Source organism: Bos taurus, chromosome 17 (assembly GCF_002263795.3).
Source record: "Bos taurus isolate L1 Dominette 01449 registration number 42190680 breed Hereford chromosome 17, ARS-UCD2.0, whole genome shotgun sequence".
Classification (NCBI taxonomy): Eukaryota; Metazoa; Chordata; class Mammalia; order Artiodactyla; family Bovidae; genus Bos; species Bos taurus.
The window spans coordinates 72348560-72372610 of NC_037344.1; the positions used below are offsets into that span (position 1 = coordinate 72348560).

The 24051-nt window shown below is 60.3% G+C and overlaps 2 protein-coding genes and 1 long non-coding RNA gene across 9 annotated transcripts; 2 read left to right on the forward strand and 1 right to left on the reverse strand.

Moving 5' to 3' along the window:
- Positions 1-16: 16 nt before the first annotated feature.
- On the forward strand, positions 17-2185 carry LOC132342663 (uncharacterized). The gene is made up of 2 exons (XR_009491140.1): positions 17-320; positions 398-2185. It is a non-coding gene; the product is annotated as an uncharacterized lncRNA (long non-coding RNA).
- LRRC74B (leucine rich repeat containing 74B) lies at positions 1287-14150 on the reverse strand. 6 transcript variants are annotated; one of them, XR_812514.4, is made up of 10 exons: positions 13540-14149; positions 12884-13026; positions 12089-12221; positions 11103-11309; positions 7888-7997; positions 6703-6818; positions 5522-5600; positions 5147-5255; positions 2752-2847; positions 1287-2473 (listed from the first exon to the last, which is right to left on the reverse strand). XR_812514.4 is itself a non-coding variant. In XM_005218302.5 (9 exons), the coding sequence occupies exons 1-9, from the start codon at positions 13676-13678 to the stop codon at positions 2414-2416; spliced, it is 1083 nt and encodes a 360-aa protein (XP_005218359.1). In that variant the 5' UTR covers positions 13679-14148; the 3' UTR covers positions 1287-2413. The 6 variants fall into 6 exon arrangements, 4 of the variants coding, with proteins under 4 accessions (XP_005218359.1, XP_005218357.1, XP_015331150.1 ...); XM_005218302.5 differs by lacking the exon at positions 5147-5255 and having other exon boundaries at positions 13540-14148; XM_005218300.5 differs by lacking the exon at positions 5147-5255 and having other exon boundaries at positions 1287-1994; positions 13540-14143.
- Positions 14151-14448: 298 nt separating this feature from the next.
- P2RX6 (purinergic receptor P2X 6) lies at positions 14449-23858 on the forward strand. 2 transcript variants are annotated; one of them, XM_010814291.4, is made up of 12 exons: positions 14449-14664; positions 15301-15451; positions 17604-17675; positions 19980-20055; positions 20216-20309; positions 20393-20473; positions 20556-20697; positions 20780-20889; positions 22042-22135; positions 22262-22327; positions 22457-22534; positions 22610-23858. In XM_010814291.4, the coding sequence occupies exons 1-12, from the start codon at positions 14531-14533 to the stop codon at positions 22691-22693; spliced, it is 1182 nt and encodes a 393-aa protein (XP_010812593.2). In that variant the 5' UTR covers positions 14449-14530; the 3' UTR covers positions 22694-23858. The 2 variants fall into 2 exon arrangements, with proteins under 2 accessions (XP_010812593.2, XP_015331148.1); XM_015475662.3 differs by having other exon boundaries at positions 22457-23858.
- The last annotated feature ends 193 nt before the right edge of the window (positions 23859-24051 follow it).

A 24051-nucleotide genomic window follows, 5' to 3' on the forward strand; every position in this document is an offset into this window, starting at 1 on the left:
ACGCCAAGCCTCGAGCTCCTTGGACTAACCCCGCCCACGTCGTCGTGGACCCCACGCCGCCACCGCCGCCGCCGATGCCCATTGGTCCAGAGCGCTGCGGGGCGGGGCGGAGTCTAGAATCCCGCTTCTGATTGACTCACACAGGACTCCCGACTTGTGGTGCGTTCTGATTGGACAAGGGTTTGGCGGGAAGGCTGCGCGCGGGAGGCGGAGCGCGCCCGGTCTCCTTATTCGGTTTCCTCAAACTGCTCCCCGCCCTGCCGCGCCCTGCCCGCACCCTGCAGCAGGCCTGCTCTGGGCTACTCCACCTCACCCCGCAGGTTCTCCGCCCGGGGCCTCCTTGTTAATTGGGGAGGGCGCTGGGCCTTCGTGTAATGACTGGCTTGGTTATTTGCAGGCCCTACAGGGAAGCGGGGGACCGTCCTTTGGCGCTCGGCCCAGCCCCGCGCTCCGACTGTGAGATCCTCTCACCGCCCTGTAGGGCGGAGGGTTGCCGAAGGAGTGCTGCCCAGCATGGGAGCAGGGAGAGCAGGCTCCTGGGGCTCCTCAGGGGCCCTCATCCCGCGGGCCTGGCTCCTGTTACCCTCCGTCGCCTCCTGGCCCCGAGCACCGCCTCGGGTCAGGACGTCGTCGTGGGTGTGGGGGGGGCCCTCCTTCCTCAGGCGCCGAGAATGCAGCAGACTCGAAGCCTGTGCTGCCGGCCTAGTCTTAAGTACGACTTATTTTTCTGGTTGTAAAAGTAAAACATACTGAGTGTGAAGAGTGGAAAAAGCAAAAAAAAAAAAAAAAAAAAAGGAAATAAAAGCCATAAAGCCAAAACCTAGAGATAGGCATTGTTAATGTGCCAGGGTTGTTTTGTTTTGGGTCTTTTTTTTTTTTTTTGCTTTTCTGCTAGTATACACATTTATACATTTTTCCACACGATATGGACCAAACAATGTGTATATATAACAGTTTTTCTCGGAGAAGGCAATGGCACCCCACTCCAGCACTCTTGCCTGGAAAATCCCGTGGACGGAGGGGCCTGGTGGGCTGCAGTCCATGGGGTCCCTGGGAGTCAGACACGACTGAGTGACTTCACTTTCCCTTTTTACTTTCATGCATTGGAGAAGGAAATGGCAACCCACTCCAGTGTTCTTGCCTGGAGAATCCCAGGGACGGGGGAGCCTGGTGGGCTGCCATCTATAGGGTCGCACAGAGTCGGACACTGAGGTGACTGAAGTGGTTTAGCAGCAGCAGCAACAGTTTTTCTGAGATAGAATGTACATATTGGACAAGTCACCCAGTTAAAGTGGTGCAATAAGTGGTCTTTTATGATAAACTTCTTTCACTTAGGGTAGGGTTCATCCATGTTGTCGCAGTGTCATTACTTCCTTCCTTTTTTTCTTAACTGTATAAGACCCAGTTCGCATACCGTACAATTCATCTATTTAAAGTACACAATTCAAATACTTGTAGTATGTTACTGAAGTTGTGCAACCATTACCATAATCAGTTTTAGAACATTTCCATCATCCCAAATTTCACCCTTTTTTGTTGCCAAGTAATATTCCATTGTATAAGCCCACTACACTGTATTTGTCCATTCATCAGTTGGTGGGTGTTTGCGTTCTTTGGATATCATGGATACTGCTGCCATGAACATGTATGTTCTTGTGTGGACATGTTTTCATTTCTCTAGGAGTACAAATTTGGGACCTGAATGAGAACAACGGAAGACCCTAACACTGATGTCTCAGTCACTATGAAGGCCAGCTCTGTAGGACTTCCGCCTGGTTGACATGGGGCCTCAGTTGAAAGGCACCTTGAAGTTGAAGTGGCCCGTGGGAGAGAGAAGAAAGTCACACAACACATAGTCACTCAGATGGTGTGAAGATGGCCAGCAGTTCTTTTTTGTACTCCACTCTGCGGGCAGCCATCTTTATGCAAAGCCCTGGAAGAATGACCTTCACTGAACTGGCGAGGTCATCAAACTCTCTGTTCACCTGGATATCCTGAAGAGAAACCCATCACCAGACAGGATGTTATCACTTTCTGAGAACTTGGCCATTTTACACACACAAGGTCTCAAAGAGCCTCATAGGGCATCAGTTTGTCCCAAGTTTGAACGATTGAAACTGTAAACACATCTCTGAACAGGCTTTGACTCAAGCCCGGGTTGAAATAAATCAGAAGGATAAGAGCAGTGATTTGTAACTAGACTCTTCATGATTTGTATTTGGGGATTCTCTCATTTGTGTTTAACCACCTTAGAAAAGACTGATATTTTTCCTACGTTAAAAGGCAAAACTGGAACTTCCCTGGTGGTCCAGTGGCTAAGACTCCACACTGCCAATAAATAATTTTTTAAAGGCAAAATGGAGTGAAACAGGGTCTTCATCTCTCGTGCAGCCCCTCAAGCGAACCTCCAGCACTAGGATCCACTCGCGGGCACTACTGGCTGGGAGGAGGGGCTGCCTTTCAAGAGCTGAACCTGCAAATCCAAACATCAGTGAGCATGGGCCTCTGAGCCACCTGTTCTCTCTCTGCCAGTGAAGAACCCAGGCAGGGGTCTGAGGTGAGACCACCATGACACCCCGCACAGGGGCAGGAGCGCAGTCAGAGTGGCCAGGTTGGAACTCGGATATGGCCACACCGTATACCTGAGCCAGGCACTCTCTCCAATCCCCACTTCTTTCTTTCTAAAATGGAGAAAGTCATGTCTCCCAGGGCTGTTGGGAGGGTCAGAGACAAGGTTTATGAGAAACTCACAGAAAAGTCCAGAAGCTCCAGTACAGACTGTGGATTAGCCTGGACAGACTTGAGCACACCAGAGCAGCCTTCACTTCGCATGGGATTCCTCGACACCTGAGAAGCACGCAGGTCCCTCAGTGAGGGACGCCAAGCCCAGGCAGCAGGAACAATCCCCCCTCTCTGTGGATGTGGCTCTGAGATAGTGGGCGGCCCCACTATCTCAGCTCAAAAGGCTCCTCCCTGCGACCTGATGCCTTTGGTGGTGCTGGAACCGGGAATAGTGGAAGGGAGTGGACACTGGCTGCACCCCCAGCCTGCGCCCACTCTGTCAGGAATCAAAGAGACACACGAGACACACCCTACCCTTAAAGAGCTCACTGTTGCAGGGAGGAGAGGAAAGGAAACAGAACAGTGCAGCATGGAGAGTGCTCAGAGACCCCTGCGCTGACCCTCCATGGGAAGGGAAGGGTGGATGGGACGAAACACCCAAGCTGAGCTTTCCAGGCCAGGTGGGTTGAGTTGGGCATTTCAACAAGAAGAGCCACAGGAGCAAAGCAGGGTTGAGAGGTTGTACCGCATGGCTGGGAAACTGCAAGCAGCTTGGGCTGAGAGTCTTTTCATGCTGTTCATGGGGTTCTCAAGGCAAGAACACTGAAGTGGTTTGCCGTTCCCTTCTCCAGTGGACCACGTCTTGTCAGAACTCTCTACCATGACCCGTCCATCTTGGGTGGCCCTACATGGCATGGCTCATAGTTTCATTGAGTTAGACAAGGCTGTGGTCCATGTGATCAGTTTGATTAGTTTTCTGTGATTGTGGTTTTCAGTCTGCTCTCTGATGGAGAAGGATAAGAGGCTTATGGAAGCTTCCTGATGGGAGAGACTTGACTGTGGGGGAAACTCTTTTGTTCTGATGGGTGGGGCCATGCTCAGTAAATCTTCAATCCAATTTTCTGTTGATGGCCCCAGCTGTGTTCCCTCCTTGTTTGACAAAAGACTGGTTCCAAATTGGGAAAGGAGTACGTCAAGGCTGTATATTATCACCCTGCTTATTTAACTTATATGCAGAGTATATCATGAGAAATGCTGGACTGAATGAAGCATAAGCTGGAATCAAGATTGCCAGGAGAAATATCAATAACCTCAGATATGCAGATGACACCACACATACGGCAGAAAGTGAAGAGGAACTGCAGATCCTCTTGATGAAAGTGAAAGAAGAGAGTGAAAAAGGTGGCTTAAAACTCAACATTCAAAAAACGAAGATTGTGTCATCCAGTCCCATCACTTCATGGCAAATAGATGGGGAAACAATGGAAAGAGTGACAGACTTTCTTTTCTTGGGCTCCAAAATCACTGCAGATGGAGACTGCAGTCGTGAAATTAAAAGACACTTGCCCCTTAGAAGAAAAGCTATGACCAACCTAGACAGCATATTAAAAAGCAGAGACATTACTTTTCTAGCAAAGTCTAGTCAAAGCTATGGTTTTCCCAGTGGTCACGTATGGATGTGAGAGTTGGACTGTGAAGAAAGCTGAGTGCCGAAGAATTGATGCTTTTGAACTGTGGTGTTGGAGAAGACTCTTGAGAGTCCCTTGGTCTGAGAGGAGATCCAACCAGCCCGTCCTAAAGGAGATCAGTCCTGCATGTTCATTGGAAGGACTGATGCTGAAGCTGAAACCCCAGTACTTTGGCCACCTGATGCAAAGAATTGAGTCATTGGAAAAGACCATGATCCTGGGAAAGATTGAGGGCAGGAGAAGGGTACGACAGAGGATGAGATGGTTGGATGGTATATCACTGACTCGATGGACATGGGTTTGAGCAAGCTCTGGGAGTTGGTGATGGACAGGGAGGCCTGGCATGCTGCAGTCCACGGGGTCGCAAGGAGTTGGACACGACTGAGAGACTGAACTGAACTGGGCTGAGAGTGAAGGGGCTCAAGGTGGGGAGGAGGGCGGGGCTGGCGGAGCGCAGAGCCCATGTGCTGTGAATGAGCAGATGACTAAGCTTGGCGTTGTCCACAGAGATTTAAAGGCGGGACCGTTTCCTGTCTAGGAAGATGACCCGATGGCAGATGGGGAGGAGGAGTAGTGGGCAACCCTTCCCCCTCCCCAGAGGGAAGGTGCGGGACGAGGCAGGGTCAGCACTGGGCCCCAGCTGACAGGATGCCAAGGAGCCCCCACCTAGAGGCAGCCCTGTGGGGGGACGGTGAGGTCAGGTTTGACTCCCAGAATCCCGTGCGCCTGTTCTCATCTAGGGGACCGTCTGGCAGGTGGCTAGAAATGGAGACTCAGAGCTTAGAGAGAGGTCTGGGTTCTACTTGGGGGCAAGAGTGAGCCTCAGGCTGGGGAAGTGGGTGCTGCTGGGGGCTCCTGGGCTGCCTGAGGGCCAGGCAGGGATGATGTCTCCAGACCTGCTGGCGCTGTCCTCGGAGCACGTGCAGCTGGCAGAGAGGTCCTGGAGGGCCTGCTCTGGCCTCCTTTTACTGCCTTCTGCTCTCGTGGTTGGCCACATCCTCCCCACTGGAGAAGGAACACCTGCATGGCCCCTGGGTTCCAGCAAGGCCAGGGGGAGGTGAGGGGAAGCCCGGTGGGCCTGGGGGTAGTCCGAAGGAATTTGTGGGCCAGGCCAGAGATGGGTGAGTGGATGACGAGGTTGCAGGAGGAAGCCGGGCACCCCCTCCCCCGTGTGCCCGCAGGCACCGGGCTGAGATGTGATGGGGAGGGCGCTGTGTGGGCAGGCATAGGCAGGTCTGTGCCGGGGCCTCCCCCATCAGGCTGGCACTCACAGCAAGAATCCTCAGTGTCTGGTTGACTCGCAGGCCCAGGCCCAGGCTCAGGGCTCCCGCCGCAGAGATGCGGTTGTTGCTGCAACAGAAAGGCGTGTGCCTTGCGCTGCCTTGCAGGCAGCTGTGCAGAGCCACATTGCCCCAGGGCCGCGGCTGGAGCTGCTGGTGCAACCCCCAGGTCCAACCTCCAAGCACTCCCTGGGGGGCCCCGGGCAAGTCAGTGTGTAGACGCTTCAATGGAGTCTCCAGTGTTCAGGGTTCAGCAGACATGCCTAGAGAGTTGTTCCCTGCCAACTCCACTCCCCAGTGGAGACCGGCTGCTGCTCCCGGGCCCTCAGCGCTCAGCAAGTGCTCCCTCACGTCCTGCACCCTGGCTCTGTCCCCACGACAGCCACCCAGCCCCCTCCCCACCTCCTGCTCCAGGGCCCCTCACTGCTCTTGGCTACTTTGTCTCCAGGCCAGCCCCACTTCCCTCTATCTTCTCAGACCCCAGCTTCCCCCACCGGGAGGGGAAAACGGGTAGGATGGAGCAGATGCCTGTGCCAACGGCGGACAGCCCATGACCTGTCTGACCCCCACCTCCTCCCTTCCCTCTGGTGTTCCCAGGAAGCCTGGGACCCTGCCTGGGCTTGGAGGAGCAGCCCAGCCACGGCAGGCCCCCAGCAGCCACGTGCTGGACAGAGCACAAACCCTCCTGAAAGGGAGGAGCACGCACGTGGAGCACCACGCCCGCACCAGCTCTGCTGAAGAGGGTTACATGCTACACCTCCCACCCCCCAGCCACGCGGTAGGAATTACGAGTCCCCAGGTACGAAGGATGGGCTTCCCTAGTGGCTCAGACGGTAAAGGATCTGCCTGCAATGCAGGAGACCCAGGTTCAGTCCCTGGGTTGGGAAGATCCCCTGGAGGAGGGCATGGCAACCCACTCCAGTATTCTGGCCTGGAGAATCCCATGGACAGAGGAGCCTGGCAGACTACAGTCCAGAGGGTCACAAAGCATCGGACACGATTGAGGGACTAACACTTTCACGTAGCAAGGATGAACTTGAGTGAGGGGGACAGAGCGGCATGCCCTGGGACTGTGACAGGTTCCAGCCCTGAGGGTGAACAGCAGCAGGAGGAGCCCCAGTCCCTGGGTGGCGGGGTGCCTGGGGACGGGGACGGGGGCCCCCTGCTCTCACCTCATGTAGAGCTCCTCCAGCACGTTGTTGGTCTTGAGCGCCTCCCCCACCGCGGAGGCTCCAGAATCCCCACAGCCATTGTACGAGATGTCCAGGACCCTCAAGAAGATGTTTGCCTGGGACACAAAGAAGCGACCCCACAGGACCACACGTGCGATGGAGGAAGCCAGGCCCCAGGACAGCTGAGGACAGGAGCCCCAGCCTCCGAGCCCAGGACAGTGGAGGAGCAGAGTGTGGACCGGGAGTAGAAGACCACAGAGGTTGCAGGGGAGAGCCCTGGGCTTGGGCAGTGGTGACCAGTAGAGGGTGGGCACCGATGTGAGTGAGCCTCAGAGTGAGCGGTCTGCCCTGGGGCCACAGGCCCCAGAGACGCTGTGACGGGGACCCCTCCCGGGCAGGGACCCCAAGGCACAGAGCATCCCAGGGCCCAAGGAGGATGCCAGTGAAGGACTGTTGGATGAAATGTGCCCGGAGGACTGTGATGGGGAGAAGTGGGGAGCCCGTGGGTGCCCAGCTTGTGGGGCGGGACCCCGGTCAGCCTTGTCCGAGGCCAAGGCCGTGCTGCTATTCCCCGAGGAGGATCATGCAGAGGCAGCTGCCCCCAGGGGCATCACGGGGCCCTGTGCCCCCCATTCCCCAGGTGTTGGGACCAGGGAACAGGCAGAGCATGTGAGAGGGTGTGCAGGGGTCCTGGGGCCCAGGGCTGTCATCTCAGGCAAGCATCTGCCCAGCGGTGAGTGTGCATCACTGGACCAACGGGTGTCCCCCAACCCGAGTGTCCGTGACGTCTCTGGAGGCGTGCGTCTCCAGCTGTGGACGCCTCACTCAGCGACCTGAGAGTCGGTGCAGGGAGACCAAACTGTCGTCGTTAAATAGAGCCAGGGAAACTGAAGTCACCTGGAGAAACATCCTCTAAGCGCTGCTGGACAGATCCAAGCCTCCTTTCTTCCTTTTCTTTTTTTATTTTTATTTTTTTTTGACTGTACCATGAGGCATGTAGGATCTGGTTCCCCAACCAGGAATTGAGCCTGTGCCCCCTGAAGTGAGAGCACATAGTCTTAGCTACTGGACTGCCAGGGAAGTCCCTAAGGCTCATTTCTGAAGAGCTGCAAGAGATGGGGGCTGGTGGCTGGGAGACCCAGCCCCGAAGGAGGCCAGAGGGGCTTGCTGGGCGGGGCCTCGTACCTCCAGTCCTCTGGCGATGGCTATGGCTCCCAGGCCTCGCAAGTGATTCCAGCTCACGTTGAGCTCCATGAGTCCTGTGTTTTCTGCCAGGGCTGGTCCAAGCGTCTCCCCTTCAGAAACACCACAACAGACTTTCTTATTCACTCTGATCATTCCTTCAAGAACTGATAGTGATACCCGCTGTGGGCCAGGGCCTCTGCTGTGCACGCGTGTCAGGGCATCTAGCCCCACATGGGCCTGCCCTGCCCTCAAGGCATTCAGATTTAATAGAGAAGCTATAAACACACATCTGTGGGATGTGAGCTATCCAACCACAAACAGGGAGGCTTGGGGACAGACTGGGGGCTAACCCTGCCTTGGGGGGGGGGTCAGAAAAGCGGAGAGAGCCTTGAAGATGAAGGGACACCCCATGCGCCCATGGAGAGCGAATGTGGGGGGAGAAGGGGGGACAGGGAGCCCAGGGCTCGTGGAAACACACACAGGCCTGGTGCTGGGCCCCCGGGTGAGGCTGTGAGGGGACGTAGGAGAGACGGGCACTAGAGAGATGCTTTAAGGAGAGACAAGGTTATGGTGGGTGGGGGCGGGAACCAGAGGTCAGGGGGCCCATTGGGTGGCTTGTGCCACCGTCTACGCAGGAGGTGACAAGGTCAGCACGGCTGTGGTAGAGAGCAGGCAGCGGGGTAGAAGAGGAGAGGACTTCCCTGGTGTGGACCAGGGCTCCCAAGGCAGGGGGCCCGGGTCGGATCCTGGGTCAGGGAGCTAGGTCACACGTGCTGCAGCTGAAGAGCCTGCGTGCCACAGCTGGGACCTAGTGCAGCAAAGAAATAAGTAGTGAAGTGGAGGTCACTCAGTCGTGTCCGACTCTCTGCAACCCCATGGACTGCAGCCCACCAGGCTCCTCTGCCCAAGGGATTCTCCAGGCAAGAAAACTGGAGTGGGTTGCCATGCCCTTCTCCAAATAAATAAGTGAATATTAAAAAGAGAGGGAAAAAAGGAAAGGAAAGAGCAGGGCTGGGTGGGTAAGAAACCCAAGAGCTATTTCACATGTAAGATGGGCAGAAGCCCTGCCCACCCTCTCTGCCAAGTCTGGGCTCAGCGGGTCTGACCTGCTCCTGGTTCTCAGTTCCGGCTGCCCCTGCTCCCCCACCCCACCCCCATGTGCAACTGCTGACGCCCTTCTTTACCTGGGGAACAGTGCCTCATTCCCGACCGGGAAGCCTTGCTTACTCAGCCAGGCCAGGTCGGACCATCTCGGACCCCTTGTCTGCTCTGTGTCCATCCTTCCAGGCTCTGAGTGTTAGACCTCCCTGCCTGGCCCCTCTCCCTGGTGCCGCACCCAGCACAGAGCAGAAGGCTCGGCGGCCAGGTCCGCAGACGTGGCAGCACCTTGGAGAGCTCCCTGCAGGGCTGCTAGGACTCCTGGCGCCTCCCTGAGATCCAGACCCCCCACCTTCGTCCAGCACCAGGTCTGACAGCCACAGGGTCTCAGACACATCCAGGGCTGGGAGAGGCAGGCGGCGGTGGCGCCCGCTTTGGCGGGAACCCCCTTCTCTGCTGAGCAGCGGAAGGGTGAGCGGGACCTACAGCTGTGAATAAGCCTTCTGTGGTCCCGGTTCGTGTTCTTCACGACCCCCACAGCCACCCCACAAGGTCCGTGCTACCCTGGCCTCGGGTCAGGTGGGGAGGCTGAGATCCCTCAGGGAGGCGGGTCCACCCACAGACCCTCACGTGCCGTGCAGCCTTCAAAGGGCCTCGAGTCCCAAGCCCCTCCGACCTCACTGCCTGTCTGGTGCTGACCCAAAGGGTCACCTAGACTTACTTTGTTGAAAGCCTGAAGTGAGCTTTTCTTTTAATTTGCCTGTTCCCACAGTAGTTTTCTTAGAAGGCAGACTGTCTGTCTCACAGTTGAACTCTAGGACTGATTCTCCCACAGCGAGGCTAGCGCCATTCACTCACGCTCAGAAGGCAGAGCAGTGATTCCTGAACTTTCTGGATCAGGCGAATCTCCTGGGGCAGCTGTTACAATGCAGGTGCACAGGCATGCCCCCCAAGAGGATTCAGAGGCCCAGCAGATCCCAGGCCACGAATCTGTATTCCTAACCCAGGGTCCTGAGGGATTTTTTTTTTAATTTTAAAAAATGTTTTAAATTGTATTTGTCTGCACTAGGTCTTAGTTGAAACATATGAGACCTGGTTCCCTGACCAAGGATCGAACCCAGGGCCCCCACATTGGGGACGCAGAGTCCTAGCCACTGGACCTTCAGGGCAGGCCCCCAGGTGACTCTCAGAATTGACTGGGTGTATGCTCCTGGCAGGGCGGCCAGCCCGTGCAGAGGCCCTGGGGCATGGGAGAAGGTGCTGAGACGAGGGCGTCCCACTGATGTCTCCCACCGCACTTGGAGCAACGTCCTCACGTCCCGCCTTGATGTGGGCCCTGCAGCCCCTCTGCCGCTCCGTCCCACGCCGGGCCCCTCTCTCCTGGCTCAGTAGCCCAGCCACCCTGGTGTCTGTCTGTCTCTCTGGCAAATGGTTCCTCTGCTTGAAATGCTCTCCCTCTGGTCTTGCCATGACTGACTTCTCTGTCCTGCACACTTCAGCTTAAACGTCACCTCCTCACAGAGTCCTCCCCGGTGGTCACCTCTCTGAAGTAGTGGGGGGGAGTCCATTCTTCTCTAGAATCCTGCCCTGCTTCTTTCTTTTGTAGCACCAATAATTATGGAGGGTAATCCTGTTAACATGTGTCCCGTGAAGGCATGCTTGCTAATTTGCTTCAGTCGTGTCTGACTCTGCAACCCCATGGACTGTAGCCCACCAGGCTCTCTGTGGGATTCTCCAGGGAAGAACACTGGAGTGGATTGCCGTGCCCTCCTCCAGGGGGTCTCTCTGACCCAAGGATTGAACCTGAGTCTCTCGCATCTGCATCGGCAAACAGGTTCTTTATCATTAGCACCATCGGGGAAGCCCTCCGTGAGGGCAAGGGCTTTGTTGAGTTCATGGTTGGATCCCTAGTGGCTGTCAGGGCCCACAGGCAGTGCTGGGCAGAGAAATATCTGGGGAATGGACTGAGAGTCCCGGGGTGGGGGTGGGGGTGGGGGTGCAGGAACAGGAGCCGGGCACGGCTGCTCCGAGTGGTCCTGCCTACCTCCGCCCACCCTGCCCCAGGAAGACAGTCAAGAGCACCACTGTGGTGACCCTGGCTGGTGGCCGGATGGTACCTGCTTGGTCATTCAGCTGGTTGTAGCTCAGGTCCAGGGACTTCAGGCCCGTGTGGGCCAGCAGGAGCTCAGCCAGGCACTGGGCTGCCTGCTCTTCCAGGCCGTTCCCTGCCAGCTGCAGCCTCTGCACAGCCGGGCTCACCGCCAGGGCGGCACAGATGGCCTGGGCTCCCTCCGCTCCCAGGCGGTTCTCCGACAGGTCCACATCTGGGGGCCAGAACCAGTCCTCAGGGACGGGCTCCAGAGCCAGGCCCCACCCCTTCCATCCCCCACAGCTGCCCAGCCTGTCCTGGCATGGGGGACTTAGTGGCCGGACTGTCCTGGGGTGGGTGGTGAGTCTGCCCCCATCAGCTGGGTCCCCTGCGGCCCCAGGCAGCTCCCCAGAGCCCCCTCCCCAGTCCGTGTATCCACAAGCTTTGTCGGGGGGCTAACGCCGCCTACTCTGCGGGGCTGTAATGTAGATGCACCCAGCCCCACAGAGGGTGATTCACTCCTGGCAACCATGTGGCTCACCCGTGGAAGCCCCACTACCACGTTTCCGGGGACTGGCAGTGACACCTAAGTGGCCTCGCATGGAGGGCTTACGTGAGCAGACACTCTGCGGAGTGTATGTCCCCATGTCTCCAAGGGCTGAGTGTTGAAAACTGAGGCTCAGAGAGACCCTTGCCCAGGGTCTCCCTGCCCTTCCGTGGCAGAGGCGGCATCTAGGTCCAGCCCCTCTCGTCTCGCCCTGCCTGGCCCCTGCCCGTCCACCCCCTGCCTCTCTGCATCCAGGCACTGGGAGGGCACCACACACAGTGGGTGCTGGCTGGCCGAAGACAGTGGAGGAGGCCCCACAACTCCGGGTGCCCCGCAGAGGGCCTGGCCCCACCCCACCCTCCCCACCCTGTGATGAAGCCCTGCCCCCCAGCAGCAGCAGCAGCTGGGAGCGGGGTGGGAAGGCCCCGTGTTGGGTAGCCCAGCCCTACCCCAGGCTCAGAACCTACCACAGATACTGCAGCTTCTGCTCAGAGCGCCCGCCAGGGCCTCTGCACCAGCCCCACAGAGTCCGTTGTCCCGAAGGTCCAGCCGCTTGATGCAGGGATTGGAGTTCAGTGCATGGGCCAGAGCCCGGGCCCCCTGGGACAGAGAGGGATCTGAGGGGCCTGGTCCTTCCCAGGGCCGCAGACACGGCAGGGCACTCCCTGGGCTCTGCCTGCGGGGCTCAGCCTGCTCAGTTCATTCCCACAGGCCCAGGGATGCTGGCTTCTCCTTCTCGGTCTCCCCAGGAGCTTAACCCAACAAATCAGGGGTGCTTTGCAGGCCCCGCCAGAGAAGGCAATGGCACTCCACTCCAGTACTCTTGCCTGGCAAATCCCATGGATGGAGGAGCCTGGAAGGCTGCAGTCCACGGGGTCGCTAAGAGTCAGGCACAACTGAGCGACTTCACTTTCACTTTTCACTTTCATGCATTGGAGAAGGAAATGGCAACCCACTCCAGTGTTCTTGCCTGGAGAATCCCGGGAATGGGGGAGCCTGGTGGGCTGCCATCTATGGGGTCACACAGAGTCGGACATGACTGAAGTGACTTAGCAGCAGCTGCAGGCCCCACAGTCCTTGTACTGAACTCTGTCGTAACCCCGATCCCACCTGTCACTCAGTGTGGGGGCTGGGACATGCCTGGGACCCCGAGTAGGGCTGGGGGAGTGTGGGGCAGTGGGCTCAGGAAGGGACCCCTCCCAAGGCTGCTGCCTCCCAGGTCCTCATCCTCCAAGCCTGCACTAGGGTTCCTCCCGGGGTACCTGGGGCCCCAGGCCACGGTGCCGCAGGCTGAGCTCTGGGGCGCTTCCTTGGCGCAGAAAGCAGGAGGCGGGCACAACGCTATAGGCCCGGCAGGACCTCAGGTAGAGGGTGTCCTTGCCCAGCTCGCCAGGCTTGCGGGCACCTGATGGGAGATGGGGTTCACGTGGCTCCCTCCCGGCCGGCCCCACTGCCCAGCCTGGTCTCCCCTCTGGAGGCGTTTCCTCCTGTGCTGGCGGGGACCGCGGCCCCACGTGCACTCCAGGCCGCTTGTGTAGCTGGTCCTGGCCCTCCCCTCCCCGTCCACCCCCCGGGACCCCGCAGTGTACGCTGTCTCTTCCACCGGACTGCAGACACAGGGCTGTGGTAACCTCTTATGGGGGAGGAAACTGAAACAATTCTAAGTTCCCACCTCCATTCCTTTAGTTTTTTTTCTGATGGCCCGGGTGAGACAGCCCTTCTTACACTGTTTGGGGTGTGGGGGGTTGCCTCTTAACCTCATTCTGGAAGCCTGTTCTAAGGATGGGACGCCAGGAGCATGGTGGGGAAGGCACAGGGCGAGAGCCGCCCCCAGCCCCACGGAGGGGTGCGCTCCTGCCGGACGGGGTCCCTTGCCTACGCGGCCCCAGCCTGCCCCCCACCCCCTGCCAGTAGGCACCTTCTGTCTCCTGGTCAGAGTCCGAATCCGCGTCCAGACCCTTCTTGGCCTCCCGGACCCCAGCAGGACACCCAGAAGCCGCCGCTGCCCCTTCCTCCTGGCCTTCCTTCTCCCCAGGCTCCTGGAGGGGACCCCTCATGGTTACGCCCACTCTGCAATCGCGGCCACAGAGCGGGGATGCGAGGGACTGCAGCGGAGCGCGGCCCGGGGATGGGATGGGCCCTCCGGCGCATTGGCCAATCTGATGGGGCGCTTGTCCGCTGCAGCCAATAGGGACGCCTCCCCGGCAGCGGTTGCCTAGGTGACTCCAAGTTGTTGGTTGCTGCGGACGCCGCCGCCAAGAGCGCGCGCTGACCTTGGCTCGCTCGCAACCAGGACTGATCGGCGCGCGGCAGGCTTGCCTCCTCGTAGTCGTCTTTCCACTCGGGAGCCTGGGGCAGCTTCTCGGGGGCGTCGCACAGAGGGCTAGGGGGCCCGGCAGGGCTCGGCTGACTGCTTTCTGCAGCCAGGACCCCACTCCCACCCTGTGGGTCCAGCGCTCACTCACTCCCTAGCAGTTGCCTGTGTTTCTCTCTCCACCCAGGACGCCCTCCGCAGCGCTGCTTGTTGAGCTTCAGGTCTGCACAGGGCAGCTCCCTTCCTGAGGCTTTCCTTGCCCTCTGGGCTCCAGCTGGCCCAGGCCGCCCTCTCACAGTGCCTGTCCCACCTGTCATCTCTCGGAGGTGACGGGTTAGAGGGCATGGGCCGGAGACTGCTCCTCCCTGTGCCCACGGCCCAGCTGGCAGAGTCTGCAGTGGATGGGAGGCCCTGAGCAGCGGGGAGGCTGGGCCTGAGCCCAGGGGCTGGGAGGTGGAGGCTGAGTCCTGCCTGAGTGTCCCTTTAATAGCTGCTGGCTTGGCCCTGCTTGGCGCCTGCTTCAGCTCCCTGTTCAGCTGTGGCTGCAGCTGCTGTGCTGACTCACGCAGCCTGGCCGCCAGCAGGAGCTGGGAACATGGGCTCCCCAGGCACCGGGGTGGGCTGGGGGCTTCTGGATTACAAAACGGAGAAGTATGTGATGACCCGGAACTGGCGGGTGGGCGCCCTGCAGAGGCTGCTGCAGCTGGGGGTCGTGGTCTACGTGGTGGGGTAAGAGAAGAGCTCCCGGGTGTGCTGGCCGGAGGGGTTATGGCTGGGCTGAGGGGCGAGAGGCTGAGTCTTCAGGGTCTGGGCTGGTGGTCGGCGTACAGGGCAGGAGGTGGGGAGAAGGAAGGCTCTCCGTCCGTCTAGAGGCTGGGGGAGTGTCAGAACAGGTCCTGTGCTCAGGTGCCTCTCTGCATCCTTCCCTGGGCCTTCTTCCCAGCCCCGTGCTGGACTCCGGCACCCAGCAGGATGGGCCCCTGCCCCACACCGGGGGCCCTTGGCCAGGCAGGAGGTGGTCCCTGACCACCTGAGAGCTGAGAGCTGGAGCACTAAGGACCCCGGTAGAGACCACCCTTTCAAGCTGGGTCGGGGGCGTCTTTGAGGAGGAAGCGGATCTAGACAGGGCAGGGGAGGCTGTTGGCTGGTGAAGGAGGTGATGGCGGGCGTCCCCAAGCTCACAGGTGCCTGGCAAGGGCCCTGGCCCTCTGACCCATGGCCGGAGCTCCGGCCTGGGCAAGGGGTTTGGTGTGGGAGACCAGGTGGAGAGAAGGCGGGGTCCCTGAGCCCCGGGCTGGGAGCCAGGAGGGTGCGGGGGAGAGGTGGCCCCGGGGGCACACCGCGCTGCCTGTCCGTCCCCTCTAGGTGGGCCCTCCTCACCAAAAAAGGCTACCAGGAGCAGGACCTGGACCCCCAGGTCTCTGTCATCACCAAGCTCAAGGGGGTCTCCGTGACCCGGATCGAGGAGCTGGGGAACCGGCTGTGGGACGTGGCCGACTTCGTGAAGCCGCCACAGGTGGGTGACCTGCCACTGCTGCCGGGCGCTGGCCCCTCTGACACACCCCCTACTGTGAGTGTGTGCAGGGGCGACGGGGTGCCAGCTCTGGCCCAAGGCCATGCTTGGGGCGGGGCCTCGCAGAGCAGTGGCCTTCCAGTGGAGGAGGAGATGGTCAGGAAGCCAGGCCGGAGGGACGCGTTCAGCAAGCCTGCATCCGGAGCGGGTAGAGAAGACGCGGTGGGCACGGCGGAATGCCGCCTGTGCATGCTCGGTTGGCTCAGTCATGTCCCGCTCTGTGCGACCCCACAGACTGTAGCCCACTGGGCTCCTCTGTCCATGGGATTCTCTAGGCAAGAACACTGCAGTGGGTTGCCATTTCCTCTTCCAGGGGATCGTCCCGACCCAGGGATCGAACCCTTGTCTCTTATATCTCCTACATTGGCAGACGGGTTCTTAACGGCTAGTGCCCCCCGGGAAGCCCACAGGGGAATGCTACTCAGCCAGAAAAAGAATGAAATAATGCTATCTGCAGCTACATGGATGACGCGGAGATTATCAGACACAGACAAACGATATCACTTACACATGGAATCTAGAGTATGACACAGATGAACATACCTACGGCACGGACTCACAGCTGTAGACCACAGACTGTGGCTGCCGCGTTGGGGGGCGGTGGCGAGGCAGGGAGGACGGAGAGTTTGGGATCAGTAGATGTGAACCACTACAGAATGGATAAACAGTAAGGTTCTGCCCCACAGCACAGAAAGCTACATTCAGTACCCTGTACTAAACCACAATGGAGGGGCCTCCCTGGTGGTCTAGGGATTAAGACTCCGTCTTCCCCAAGCAGGGGCCCAGGTATCATCCCTGGTTGGAGAACTAGGTCCTGCCTGCCACGACTGTAGATTCCCACACCGCAGTGAGGATCCCATGGGCTGCAAGTTTAAAAATAATTAAAAGAACAAAATGGAAAAGGAAGAAAGAAAAAGTCTGCATCTGGAAAGGGGAGGAGTGTCTCGGAGCGCAATGCGTGAGCTGGAGGGTGGGCTGGGAGGGCCATGGGGGCACTCCTCACTGCCCCCCCCACGCTGTGCCTCCTGACCCTCCTCCCGCCACCCAGATTGTCCGCTGTCTCGGTCTCCTCCCCTGTCCCGCTGGCGCCCAGGTTCTAACCCTGGTGACCCCCGCCCTGAGCACAGCTGCCTCCCGGGGCAGGCCCACCTCATCCGACGGGAAATCACCTCCCGCCCCCAGTGTGGCCTCTCGTCCTCCAGTGACGTCCCCCAGTGTCCACGTTGGGCCCACTGGCCACCTCCCTGCCCCTCCCTCTGGTTCATTCCGCTTCCTAACAGCTCTCATGGCCGCTTGCGCCATCCCTGGGTCGGGCTGACAGAGGCCTTCCGCTGGGCCCCCATGCAGCAGCTGGGCTGGCCCTCCCAGCCCCTGCCTGCCGCCTCAGAAGCCTCCTTCTCGTGGGGGTCCACCAAGCCCCTAAGTTCCCTTTTTTAATTAGTCTCACCGCGTCGGGTCTCAGTTGCGTCCGGAATCTTGCGCTGCGGTGCACGGACTCTCCAGTGGGCAGCATGTGAGCTCAGTCGCTCTGTAGCGTGTGGGAATCTTTCTTAGTTCCTGGACCAGGGATCGAACCTGAGTCCCCTGCATTGCAAGGCAGATTCTTCTCCACTGGACCGGCAGGGACGTCCCCACTGAGCCCCTCAAGATCCTGACCACCGCCACCCCTGATGCCTCTTCCTGGGTGTGTGTACCCCAGGAAGCCTGCTGAGTTTGCGTGTGCAACATGCGGGCACCAGCCATCGTCGACCCGGACAGAGCACCCCTCTGGCCCCCTGGCCCCTGGCCCTGTCTGCAGTGAGGGATCCACCTTGCCTCTAACTTGGATCTGCGGTGTCTGGAATCAGAGGGCTCTTGGAAAATCCTGGTTGAGCAACTAAGTGAATGTGGGAGACAGACATGGGATCAGGAAAGGTCGCAAGCCCTGCTGAGCTCCTGTCTCTGACCCTTGCCACACTGGAGGTGTTTTCCTGGGGCTCAGGGCTGGTGGCTTGATGGCGCCAGGGCCCCTCCCCGCACGAGCCAAGCTGCCAGCTGCTGGCCTCTCCTGGTGGGGGGCGGGGAGCAGAGACCCACCCTGACACTTCTCTTCCAGGGCGAGAACGTGTTCTTCTTGGTGACCAACTTCCTTGCGACACCAGGACAAGTCCAGGGCAGGTGCCCAGAGGTAAGACTGCCCGAGGGCTTCCCATGGGTCCCCAGTTCCAGACTCTGTCCCCGATGAAGTGTCCGGGCCCTTCCGCATTCTGGTCCTGCCTCCGGGCACTCTGGAGGTTGTCCAGGTAACACCCAGAACAAGGCACAGTCCTCAGGTGGAGTCCGATAGCCAGAGGCAAGCTGGAAGATCACCTCCCTTTTCTAGACGTAGCTTCTATTAATGTGTCCCAGGAGCAGCTTCCGTTTCCGTCAGCCAACAGCGCACTGCTGCCCAGGCCGACCGCAGGGCCGCTCGCGGTCTGTGCATACTGTGCCTGCAGCTGTGGTCCCCGCCATCCACAAAAATCTCACCGTCCCTAGAAACTGCACCTTTCCTCCTCATCGAGGGCATCCCAGGGTGGACCTGTGTCACAGAGCCCAGCCCTTCTCTCCAGCTGTGGATTTTTTATCTGATTTTTTTCAAGTTGTGATAACATACACATAACATCAAAATTACCATCTTGGGAGGGCGGTTCAGGATGGGGAACACCTGTACACCCGTGGCAGATTCATGTTGATGTATGGCAAAACCAATGCAATATTGTAAAGTAATTAGCCTCCAATTAAAACAAATTAATTTATATTAAAAAAATAAAACAGCTCAAAAAAAAATTACCATCTTAACCATTTTTAAGGGTTCAGTTTCCCGGCTGTGGGTTTTGCTTAAAGAGTCCTGACCCAGGACACGGCCGTGGAAGCCTACCTCTGTGATGATATTTTTCTTTCATCAAGGCTAAAATGTAGTCACTTGCTGGCTGGAGAGAAAGGGTGCAGTCAGCTGCCCCCGAGTCCTGCTCGGTGGTCCCACCGCTGTTGCTGGGGCATCCCGTGTGCCCGGTGGGCCCATCTTCCCTTGGCAAACACCCGATGTCCTTCCCTTTGCAAACTCTCACGGACGTCTAGTCTTGGTTGAGTGTGTGGACTGTCCCGAAGTTTTGCTGGGGCCGTGGTTCTGTCTTTTCTGGAATCCACGGGACTCCTCTTTGCTCCATGTCCCGGCTTCTGGCTCTTCCCGTGAAACGGCCGGGGCCGGGCCGTAACACATCAGATCTGACCGCCCGCCTTCCTCAGAGCCGCTCCTCCGGGGGTCCTGGTGGGTTGGTCCTAAGAGCAGTGCCACAGCCTTCAGAAACCCACCCAGCCTCCCCTGGGGGCTGCAAAACCCCACCCGCACACACCAAGCAGCTCTGGGGCAGACGGCCCAGCCACCAAGACAGGTCCTGGGGTGGCGCAGAAGCTGCAGCTGGGAGTCCCTGGGGGCTCGGCCAGGGCTTCCCTCTGGGACCCAGGCTCAACAGGGGTCTTCACGCTGTGCAGGCAGACGGGGATGCGTGGGTCAAGGCCCCCCGTGTGGGGCGAGGCATCTCGGGAGTCACCTGCTGCTCAGTGGGGGTGGAGCCACTGAGTGGACTGGAGTTGGGGGGTATCCCAAGAGCTCTGTGGAGGAGCTGGTCTTGATCACAGGGGCACGGCGGTGCAGGGGGCTCAGGGGAGGGGAGCTCCGTCTCCACTGCCTCGGGAGGGGCTTTTCGGGAAGCCGGATGGAGGAGGACAGGGCCTGGGGGGTGCCCACGGTGACCCAGCCAGGCGGCGAGGAGGAACGGACGTGGGACACGGTGGGGACCTCGAGGCCAGGCAGGTGGCCCCACACTGTCCTCCGACCACCAGTGTCCCTACACTGTCCTGAGCTGGGTGCCCTGGGCAACGGTGTCCAGCATCAGCCAGGACAGAACTGCAAGCCTGCATCTGTGAGACTGTGCCTCCCTCTGGGGCCTGGAGCCCCGGAAAGCTCACCCCCTTCCCCTGCTGGCTGACCCCTGAAACCCGGTCCCCGTGTGCAGGCAGCCGCGCCCCGTCTCACAGGAGAAGAAGCAGGGATGCGGCTAGCCTGTGTGCTCCCAGGCCCTCCCACGGGGCTCGCCCTCCGTCACTGCCCAGCGCCCCACCCGGCACGCCCTCACCCTCCTCGCCGCGTGTCACCTCCCCTGTTCCGTCCTCTGAACTGGACCAGAGGTCCTGGGCCTGGCCACCTCACTCCCGTCCCCCCAGGAGGAGCGGGTCAGGAGTCTTGCTCAGCCTTGGAATTCTGCCTGCACCCGTCTCCCGCTGGGGCTGCTGCCTGCGTGATTATCTGCAGCCTCTGGCTCTCGGGTACCCCCAAACTCAGAGATTCCCAAGGGGCTAAGGCAGGAAGGGGTGTGTCCCCCTGCCCTGCAGGGCAGGGTCCCCGAGGGAGGCCCCTCCAGGCCCTTGGCGGTCTGCTCTCTGCCCTCAGCACCCGTCCATCCCTCTGGCTAACTGCTGGGCTGACCAGGACTGTCCCGAGGGGGAGACGGGGACGCACAGCCACGGTAAGCAGGCCTGCCTTGCAGGGCCTCCCCACGCTGGGGGGCTCCGGCCCAGGGGACCCTGGGTGGTGTGCGTCTGTCCTGCATGTCAGCCTCCCTCCCCCCACCCCTGCCCAGGCCCCATGAAGATTCGAGGGCCTGGGGTTTGTCCCGTGTTTTCAAGGCATAAAGACGGGCCAGTGCGTAGTGTTCAATGGGACCCACAGGACCTGCGAGATCCGGGGCTGGTGTCCAGTGGAGAGCGGTGCTGTGCCCGTGTAAGCCCCCCAGGCCCTGTGCCCACCCCCCGACCACCCCCAACCGCGGAGCCTGCCTCTCACATCCCCCCTCCACCCTGCAGGAAGCCCCTGCTTCTCCAGGCTGAGAACTTCACTCTGTTCATCAAAAACACCGTCACCTTCAGCAAGTTCAACTTCTCCAGGTAAGCGGGGGTTGGAGGTGGGGGGGTGGCAGACCGAAAACCCTCCTGGCCTGCCTGGCCCGATCCCCGCCTGCCCCCTCAGGTCCAATGCCCTGGACACCCAGGACCCCACCTACTTCAAGCTCTGCCACTACGACCCCCACTCCAGCCCTGCCTGCCCCGTGTTCCGCATCGGGGACCTCGTGGCCGCAGCCGGAGGGGTCTTTGAGGATCTGGCGCTGCTGGTGGGTCCCCGGTGGGGTGGGCGCGGCTCCTGGCGGCCAGGGAGGCCCCAAGAGCCGCTGGGGCAGTGCGCGCTGTGTGCAGGGCGGGGCTGTGGGTGTCCACGTCCGCTGGGACTGCGACCTGGACAGCAGGGGCGCTGACTGCCGGCCCCAGTACTCCTTCCAGCTGCAGGAGCGGAGCTACAACTTCAGGTGCGGCCCCACCGCCCCTGCCCCGGCCGGCCCCCAGAGCCCCGGATGCCCGCGGTGGGGGGGTGGTCGCCAGGGCCCCCAGCACAGGCTCCGTCCAGCCTCCACTCTGCACCCCCTCTGCCGCCAGGACCCCCGGCTCCCTCCCTAGTCCTGCCTCCAGCATTCCCTCCACCACGCAGGGGCTTTATTTTACTTTTTCCTTTAGGTTTTATTTTAAAAAGTTCCAAAGTCTATAGAAGAGTTCAAAGATTAGTGCCTTGAACACCCACGTCACCTTTGAGAAAAAGAATCTAATGACTTGAGTTTCCTGGACTGTGTCAGTAACAGTCCAGAACCTGTTTATTTTCTAATTCAAGGTGTGGTCAATGGGCTCGCACCGCAGTTACCGTCACGTCTGAGTCTCCCAAGCAGAACCCCCTGGGATCCTGTCCTGCCACCTCACCATGTGTACACACACATGCACACACGAGCACATGCTCACACACGAGTACACAAAGGCACGCACACATGTACATGCTCGCGCATAGGGCACATGCGTGTACATGCCCACACGTATGAGCACACACGAACACATGCTCACACATGAGTACCTACACACATGCACACACACGCTCACACACAAGTACATGCACACGCACACACATGCACACACACACATGCACACGCACACACATGCACACACACACACATGCACACGCACACACATGCTCACACAGCCCCCAGGCCTGGAGGCGACGGCCTTGACTGCTACCTGGGCCTCACCTGGCCCGGCTGCACTGACCGCCCCCCGCCCCCTCCCCGTGCTTTGTGTAAAACTGCTTCCCAGCCTCTGGAAAGCCAACCTGAGGGGCCCTGCAGAAAGCCTTCCCTGCTTCCCAGGGGAGAGTGAGGTCCCCTCTCTGGACCCCACAACTCTGGGCCTGCGTCCAGCTCCCCAACTCCCACTGCTGGTGTCTGTTTAGGGACCCTTCTGCCCCATCCCCTGGGAAGGCAGGGAGCTCCTGAGGGGTGGGACCCAGCTTGCTTTACCCCCGTGTCCTCGGCAGCCTTCTGGAACGCTGGGCGGGGCTGGGGGTTTGTGGGGTCAGCGGGTGAGGGGGATGGAGGCTGCGAGGGGGCGGAACAGGCTACCAGCCTCTCTCCTGCCCCCAGGACAGCCACACATTGGTGGGAGAGCTCGGGTGTGGAGGCCCGCAGCCTGCTCAAGCTCTATGGGATCCGTTTCGACATCCTGGTCACAGGGCGGGTAGGTGGGCAGGGTTGGAGGGGGCGGGGGGTGATGGTCACATCACTGGGCGGGTAGGTAGGCAGGGTTGGTGGGGAGCTGGGCGGCAGGGACGGTCATGGCTCAGGGCTCCACCCCATCTCTCAGGCAGGGAAATTTGGGCTCATCCCCACGCTTATCTCTCTGGGCACGGGAGCAGCCTGGCTGGGCGTGGTGAGTGTGGAGAGCGTGGGCAAGCATGCGCCCAGCCCGCTCCGGCACGGCTGGGCCCCCGGTGTCGGGTCTGGTCGGGGGAAGGCCTGGGGGGTGGGTCTGGGCACAGCTCAGCCCTGCTGCCCCCAGATCACCTTCCTCTGTGACCTGCTGCTGCTGTACGTGGATGGAGAAGCGCACTTCTACTGGAGGACCAAGTACGAGGAGGTACGCTGCGCGTGGGGCCTGGGCGCTGCCTGTCTGGGGCTTTGGCCCGAGCCCGTCTGCTGCCATCATCCACAGGTAAAGGCTCCAAAAAGGACCGCCCGCCCCGAGCAGACAGAGCTGGCACCCGCACCCCCCCGCCCAGCTGTCCAGGGGCCTTAGAGGGAGCCCAGCACCTGTCCTGACGGCCACCGCCGGGAGCTGGACACCGAGGCTGTGGCCCCACTAGACGGCCTGCTCCCTGCTGGTGGGGGTCGGGGCTGGGAAGGCAGGGAGCTCGCCTTGGGACCCTCGTGGATGGAGCCCCCAGGACTAGATGGGGGGGAAGGATGATTCCTCCTGGGGCAGGGAGTGCCCTGGAGCTGCCTGTGCAGGGACCTGTGGCAGGACGCCTCAGGGTGCCGTCCTGGGGCTCCAGCTGCATCTGTGTGTGGAAAACCCTCTCCCAGCTCTTCTCCAGGATGCCCAGCGCGGCCCCCGCACCAGTCGTCTGCACAGCCCCTCCTCTGGCTGTACAGACCCCAGCCCTCTCCTCGGTCAGCACCCCCATCCCGAGCCCCCATCTTGGAGCCCCAGGGTCTGAGGCAGAGTGTCTCTGCTGCTGGGATCCACTCCTGGAATTCAGACTGGGGCGGGCAGACGGCCCAGCCCTTCCCCGTGGCAGCTCTCAGGCTCTGGGGGGGCTGGGACTGACAGAAGACCAAGGACGAGCTGCTACGGTGGTGGGCTGAGCCCCCTGGAGACACCCAGCCCACCCCCTGGAACTGTGCGGGTCAGGGGGACTGGTGGGAGGGGAATTCTCCGCTGCCCAAGGTCACCCCCGGGGCCAGCCTGTAGCAGAAGCTCTCTGGAGGCCCTGCCTTTCAGGAGCAGAGCCCCAAGGCTGGAAAGAATGTCCCAGACGAGTCCCCGAGGCCGCGGCAGGCTGGCCAGGCTGTGGTGTGGAATGTCCCAGACAAGTCCCCGAGGCCGCAGCAGGCTGGCCAGGCTGTGGTGTGCAGTTTTCACGGGGTCTGGGTCTGGGTCCCGCCTGCTGGGCTCCTCATGGCAGAGTTTTGGGAGTGCTCGTGTGGGAGGCCTGGGGCTCTTTCTCATGGGGCCCAGCGACCAGGCCTGCTGGCCGTGGCCAAGGCAGTGACGCAGGCCGGCTGTAGAGGGCCAGCGCCGGGCTCAGGCTGGGCTCAAGCTGACTCTTGATCCTTAGAGCAGTGTCCGAGGGGGCAGGGGGGCCCTCAGGGCCAGGGCGAGGGGTGTGGGCCTGTGTGTGGGTCCAGACAACGCTGACGGATGGCTGCAAGGTCGGGGAGTAAAGCCTGCCTAAGCCACAGTTTCTCGCATGCTCCTTACAGGCAGGGATGAGGCTGGTAGTATCTGCGGGGGCAAAGCATCGCCTGGGAGACCGACGGGCCGTGCGGGCTGGGCCTGGGCCCTTCCCAAGAACCAGGGGTCAGGGGAGAGCTAGAGGGCACTTGGGGAGGATTCAGGCTCTCGGGCGCCCAGCCCGGGGAGGCACCAGGGTC